Source organism: Gigantopelta aegis, chromosome 5 (genome assembly GCF_016097555.1).
Source record: "Gigantopelta aegis isolate Gae_Host chromosome 5, Gae_host_genome, whole genome shotgun sequence".
Classification (NCBI taxonomy): Eukaryota; Metazoa; Mollusca; class Gastropoda; order Neomphalida; family Peltospiridae; genus Gigantopelta; species Gigantopelta aegis.
Window position 1 is genome coordinate 33662445 of NC_054703.1, and position 7544 is coordinate 33669988.

A 7544-nucleotide genomic window follows, 5' to 3' on the forward strand; every position below is an offset into this window, starting at 1 on the left:
TGCCTACGACTGCACAGTTCCAAAGAGTGGAAAGGGTATAGTAAAGACTGATATTCAGATAGCACTACCACACGGCTGCTATGGTCGAATAGGTGAGTTTTTATACTGTAAATGAGGAAAATAATGTGTTATCGACGTTATTATGTTTTCCGTTTGGACAGGTACATGTACACACTAAAATCAGAGCTTCTAGTTTATGTTAGACCCACTCCTATGGCTAGTGATATTCAATGTTGGGCTAGCAAATAACTACTATTGCCTGTCAGACGACTAGTGGAATATTTTGGGTCAAATGTTGCAGTTACGTCTATCATGACCGGCATCGTGGTTAGGCCATTGGTCAACAGGCTGGTAGGTAATGGGTTCGGATCCCATTCGAGGCATAGGATTTTTTTATCCAAATACCGACTTTAAACCCTGAGTAAGTGCTCTGCAAGGCTCAATGGGTAGGTGTAAACCACTTGCACCGACCAGTGATCCATAACTGGTTCAACAAAGGCCATGGTTTGTGCTATCCTGCCTGTGGGAAGCGCAAATAAAAGATCCCTTGCTGCTAATCGAAAGAGTAGCCCATAAAGTGGCGACAGCGGGTTTCCTCTCAAAATCTGTGTGGTCCTTAACCATATGTCTGATGCCATATAACCGTAAATAATATGTGTTGAGTGCGTCGTTAAATAAAACATTTCTTTCTTATGTCTATCATGTAAACATGAATATCCTTCCCCCACCCCAGTGCTAGTGTTTTTAAGCTCTATTTCCCAGACGGCTAGTGAATTGTTTTTTGTCAAATGTTGCAGTTAAGTATTTTGTAAATATGAATATCCTCACCCCACCCCAATCGCCAAATGTTAGTGTTTTTAGGCTATATCTCCCTCTTTAGATGACATATCTGATTATTACTGTTATTTAGTAAAATTGTATTAACTTGAGTAAAGTAGGACTAGTGGATTTTTAATGGTGGCTAGTAAATTGTTTAAATCACAGATCCCATCGCTAGTGGATTTTATAAAAAATTCTAGAAGCCAAGACTGCATTCATTTATTTCATTTATAGTTATTTTTGTGCTTATATCTACGTAAGGTTCAAGCACATTGTAAGGTTCAAGCACATTGTCCTGGGCACACACCTCAGCTATCTGGGCTGTCTAATACATCTTTTAAATCACTGATCCCATGGCTAGTGGATTTTATAAAAATTCTAGAAGCTCTGTTAAAATGCATATTGTTATTAACTTGATGCATCGGGTAACGACCACTTTTAAAGATAACACTGCAAACAACAAATGCTGAGTTTTCACAGAATTTACTTTTAGTTAAATAGCATACTTCAAATAAAGCAATAACAGTTGACATTTGTTTTGATAGTCGAGCCATTCCGTGTATACATGTTTTAATTGGTATTTCTGTCCAGCTGAGTAGTTGTTAATGTCAGTGCACCCATCATAAGTTGGCCAACCTTTCCATGACAGTTGACCGTCTGACCCTTTCTTTACAGTGAGACTTTTTGTTTGGATTTTATTGCTTCTACTTACTTACATACATGCAGGCCGTCAAGTATCTTACTTTTTCCTATTTATTCCTCTCTTTTTTTTTTTCTTTTTTTTTTTTTATGAGTTCCTATTTTCCCCCCTTTTTTTTTGCACTTTTGACCAGTTTCAATTTTTTTTTTTTTTTTTTTTTAACAACACCATATTTTTTCTCTTCACACCATTTGCTCCAGATGACTTGCTATGAGACATATTGTGATATCTGTGGCATAGTCATTGAAATCTGAATATGCAGATGGGATGCATGCATGGTTACAGGCTTCCAGTTATTAATTTTCACAATGCAATATAAAGTCCTCTTATTTATAATTTCTGAATTTATAAACATGTTTCTGCTTTTTGGTAATATCTGATCTTGCTGAATGCTCAAAACTAGAAAAACAAAACAAAAACAAAACAACTGCTAAATTGGGTGGGTGGGTGTTTGTGCAAATATCTTACATTTTCAACATTTCTCATTATGTCTTAATTGTACGAAGTCAGGCTGAAGCTGTTAGGGTTACCTCTGATATACTGGTGCATGGCATCTAAGGAAGTAGGACTTGCAGTTTGTGCTTTGCTTACTGTAACAGGTATTCTATTAAATGTGCACACCTGCAGTATCATAATTATTTGACATATTTCTACCAATTCAGTTAGCACACAGCTACTAAATCCAGCTATATTATCCAGTTGATCTACCAAGAGAAAAGTAATTTTAAAAATAGTGTCCATACCCACATTCAATCACATACATACACACACTACCATTGCTCCTTTTTTTGATGGTGTCACTGGGTCAGTAATGTCTTCTTGTGGGGTTTTTTCAGTCAACACCCCTGTCATTTCAGAGTTAAAATTTGACTGTGTAACTTGTATTATTCAATAGCATAAAAGGAATACTGCATTGTGTTGCTTTTTAAAAGTCTTACTCCAAAGAACCAAATTCAACCGCTGCATTGTCTGAATAAAAAGTGGTGGATCGGGATGGCTATAAGGGGTGTTGGGAGGCCATCTTAAAACCAAATAAGTGCCTATTTTATTCCTATGATATACACATTGTCTTATTATTATTATCTTTTCAATGGTTTTCTATTTCCATATTTAGTTTTTTGAGATGGCTCACTCACTTGACCCCTGCAATATTCTCTATTTTGGGAGATTTACTTTTATACCAAATTCCTAATTTCTTCCTATATTGTGGGCAAAATCCCTATTTTCAGGCAACAAAAATTCCTATTTTCCTATTTTTTTGACCCACCGCCTCACTTGACTATGCTGCAAAACATTTTAATGTGTTACCTTTTTTTTCTTCGTTTTTTTTTAGCTCCAAGATCTGGCTTGGCTGCAAAACATTTTATTGACGTTGGTGGTAAGTAAATATACACGTCAGGTATTTATCCAGGCATTCTGTGGCTCTGAACATAGGTCCCTTCCCAAGAGGGCACTGAAAATTCCCAATTATGTACTGAAAATGCACAATATATATATATACATATATTTAATTATGTCAGTTGTAATACATTATTTTAACAGTAGTGTACTGCATCATTCAGTTACCTTAAAATGTATCCCAGGTAGAGCCTCCGCAAGTCCAAAATATTTACACAGGATGATGCTGAAATTAAGAAATAAAGTAAAATAGCATCATTCATCTTAATTCCAACACTGAACATGGCAGGGTACGCACAGGACAGGGAAAATAGGGTTTTTTTAAATCCCTGTAGGGAAAATTGAGGGAATTTGAAATTTTGGTCTGATTCAGGGAAAATACAGGGAATTTTATTTAGGTGTAATGGAATCTGGAAAAATATCAGGGAATTTTCTTGAGTCCTATATTGTATATCCATGGATATGTATACAACATGTAAAAAAGTAATAAACCTAAGATATTGGTGTTTTAGATTATTCTTTTCTTTTTCAAGAGGGTATTTAATGATAGCCACTGGTGCTTTCTAGTGTATGTTTCAAAAACTCTTTTTATTTTTATTGAGAAATCATCTGGTCACTATATCAAATTGTACCACCAATGAAAATGTCATGTTTTCATGAGCTACATATAGCACCCACTTCCAATATTCCAATATTTATTTACATGCTCATATACCACTAAGGTTTCAAGCATGTCTGTCCTGGGCCCAATCTCTGGCCTTTGCCAGTGACTAAGTCCAGGACAGAAAAGGGTGGGGGATACGTTTGAAGTGGGCAGATTTGGAATAAGAATTTAGTTGTGTCCAGCGACTGCGCGGACCGACTAGTAGACACCGAAAATGAGCCGTGTTCTGACTGGCTGAATTTCGATTCCTTCGGGTCTAACTAGAAAAGCTAAAGTCTACGGAGAATAACTGCACCTAACATCATGTCCGGACTAAGAATTTAAACCCAAAAATAAGTTTGACTGCTCGGCCAAAAAGGTTTTAAGGTGATTTGAGCAATTGAACGGGCGCCAAAATAAATTGCGTTGGACTATTTATAAAAAAATAAACAAAAACATTTTGAAGCTCGATCGAAAACGTTTAAAGTCCAACTAAGCCCAAAAAAGGAGGATACCTGTCCTAGGTAAGGTTGTACTACTTCAGGGAGCTTGGAGTGTCTCGGAGCGACGGCAGCTTATCCCTGATCTGCTGTAGATGTTGGACCACCTGGGAATAGTCGGGGCCGCAGACCGCTTGTAGCATCCTGTGGATCGATCTATTGTCGAGTTCAGCAAACAGGATGCACTGTCTGTAGGTCTGGTCCCTTCGGTGCGTGACGACTAATCCCTTGGTTTCATTGAAGATCCTGGAATGAAGCTCGTAACTGCTGCCGTCCTCCATTGGCTTCCAGTGGGCGTTCGAATATCCTCCCCGAAATAGTTGTGGTTTCTGCGTGTCCCCCTGTATGTACTGGTGGAGGTGACGGCGAAGTCCACTGATGGCAATGGTCCATTCGTCGTCAACAGGGGGAGCGGATTCCGGCGGCGGCTTGGTCTTGGCTGGCTGGGTGGTCGGTGATGTTGCCTTCCTTTTCGTCGCCGGAACAACAAGTCCATGTGGCGACTCGACGGGAGCGGTCGTTGTTGACCGCTGCACAGGAGTCGTCGTCTTTGGGGTGGAGGTCGAAGTAGGTGGTGGCACACTCGTCCGTTTGAACCTCATGATGTCCTGGGTGGTGTACGGCCGTTCCGGGGATGCAGACTCCACAAGTGGTTGCGTCCTCTCCGGAGGACTCGGCGGGGGCGGTATCTCAGGAGGGAGCGCCACTGGCGGTTGAGCCGCCAGCTTTGTCCCCCCCTGGGCCTTCCCTAGCACTGGTTTCTTCCTTCTTCTTCCTCTTCCAGTCCCCCCTTTCCGTTTCTGTGGAGGCGGGTCACCGTACACCAAAGTCACGGTCGCCCGTGACCCGGTATACGTGACCCGGAACTCCAACATCGGGCCGAAGCTGGCAATCAGTCCCCCCAGGTGGGGGGGCAGCTCGAGAGCGCACATTGACAGCTGGAGAAAAAAACATAGCACCCACAACAAAGAGTCAAAGTCAAAGAGTAGAAGGTTATACTAGACTTAATCTATATACAAGTATTGTTATATATATCTAAGCCATAATCTTTATATTCAGAATGTAGCTTTTACATGTAGTTATAATACAACATAATGCCTAATGTTTTCCCCAAGGACTACAATGAACATTTGTAGTTTTTATTGCTAGACAATATTAACAGTAATGGAACACTGGGGGAAAAACATTAACCAGTTGAAATGTACACACATATATACTCTTCAAAAAAAGAAACGCAAAAGGGTACAAATGGGTTATAACTCCGATTTTATGTTTCCTACCGGTTCATGCTTTGTGAATATAAGGTCATTGCATGTCCCAAACACATTCCCACGGTTACATTCGATAAAACGCAGCCACTGTACAATAAAGTTCCAAAATGTGAATATTCGCAAAAACGCAGCCACGTGCAAACCATGTCACCACTGCACGTGCGTTGTCTGCACGTGCAACATGAACACCGACAGTATAAAAGTGCAGGGTGTTCGCTTGCCTGGCCTCTGTATCTGGCCGACAGTTGACAATCCAGGACATGCCACGTCTCAGTGAACCGCAGAGAAACAATGCCATCGGCCGACTAGACGCAGGCGAATCCAGAACGGCCGTTGCCAGGGCATTCCATGTGTCCCCAAGCACCATCTCCAGACTGTGGGACCGTTACCAGCAACATGGATCAACACGTGACCTCCCTAGATCCGGTCGACCACGGGTCACTACCCCCGGGCAGGACCGCTACATCCGGGTACGCCACCTTCGGGAACGATTGACTACTGCCACCTCCACAGCCGCAGCAATACCAGGTTTGCGCAGGATATCCGACCAGACCGTACGGAACCGCCTACGTGAGGTAGGAATTCGTGCCAGACGTCCAGTTCGAGGTGTCATCTTAACACCACAACACCGTCGACTCCGACTGCAGTGGTGCCAGATTCATCGACAATGGCCTCAACTGCGATGGAGACAGGTGTGGTTCAGTGACGAGTCCCGATTTCTGCTCCGACGTCATGATGGAAGATGTCGCGTGTATAGGCGTCGTGGTGAACGTTATGCGGTAAACTGTGTGCAGGAAGTGGACAGATTCGGCGGGGGTAGTGTCATGGTGTGGGCAGCCATCTCACACACTGGCAGAACTGACCTGTCCACGTGCAGGGCAACCTGAATGCACAGGGCTACATTGACCAGATCCTCCGGCCACACATCGTTCCAGTTATGGCCAACGCCAACGCAGTGTTCCAACATGACAACGCCAGGCCTCACACAGCACGTCTCACAACGGCTTTCCTACAGAACAACAACATTAATGTCCTTCCTTGGCCATCGATATCACCGGATTTGAACCCAATTGAGCATCTATGGGACGAGTTGGACCGACGCCTCAGACAGCGACAACCACAGCCCCAGACCCTGCCCGAGCTGGCAGCAGCCTTGCAGGCCGAGTGGGCCACCATCCCCCGGGACGTCATCCGTACTCTGGTTGCTTCAATGGGCAGGCGGTGCCAGGCAGTTGTCAACACACGCGGAGGCCACACCCGGTATTGACTCCAGATGACCTTGACCTTGGTGGTGTGTCCTATCACTTACTCACAATGGACTAGAGTGAATTGTGAACAATCCTGCAACATTTGGTAATTATCGGACTCACCATTCAATAATTAAATCAATTCTCCAAATGTTACGACAATGTGGTTTTGCGTTTCTTCTTTTGAAGAGTATATATTGTTAGAATATGTTGATTATGGTATTTGGAGGTGACAGCGCGGCTATAGGGGATGGCAGGAGGCCCTTGCATACAATAACAAAATCATCGATATCAGACAGGGAAAATCTTTACAACAAGGAAAATACCTGTAGGGAATTTTAATTTGAAAATTCTGTGGGTACCCTGCATGGATGCCAAATCAGGCTATTGTGCGATTCCACACATTTCACTTTGGCTTTCCCTCCATGGCTCGTAGCCCTGTAATGTAACCGGTTGCAAGCATATATATGGCAAAATGACATACATTTTATTTTATTTTAAATTAATGTTTCTTAGTTTGAAATTACCATATATTGCTACATGGTTTTAATGTCAGGTATTTGGGCTTGAAATACATTTTATTTTATTTTAAATTAATGTTTCTTAGTTTGAAATTACCATATATTGCTACATGGTTTTAATGTCAGGTATTTGGGCTTGAAATACAAAAGAAAATAGGGCCTGGTGTTATTAGTTTGTTTGTTTTAGTTAGGTTTTTTTTTAAATAGTAGGTCAAGAGAAATGTGCCCCATGAAGAAGAAATACAATGTATAGTCTAATGGAAGTAAGACAGCATGGGATGTGGGGAAGTTTGGAATGAATGTAAAATATTAACACCAGAGATGTATTTTAGATCATTATGGAATTAAAAGGTAACAGAATTACAAACTACATTAAAATGTAGTTACCATAATGAGATAACAAATATGTATTTCTTTCTTGAAAAATTAATACATTTTACTGGTG

General features: G+C 41.6%; 1 protein-coding gene across 1 annotated transcript in view; it reads left to right on the top strand.

The window, feature by feature from the left end:
• The window catches only part of LOC121373111 (deoxyuridine 5'-triphosphate nucleotidohydrolase-like), a 27057-nt gene that overhangs the window by 12727 nt on the left and 6786 nt on the right, over positions 1-7544 (top strand). Inside the window, exons 3-6 of the mRNA XM_041499560.1 lie at positions 1-92; positions 2853-2901; positions 4105-4157; positions 4467-4745. Of these exons, the coding sequence (XP_041355494.1) occupies positions 1-92; positions 2853-2901; positions 4105-4157; positions 4467-4745 (473 nt within the window). The remainder of the gene's footprint in view (positions 93-2852; positions 2902-4104; positions 4158-4466; positions 4746-7544) is intronic.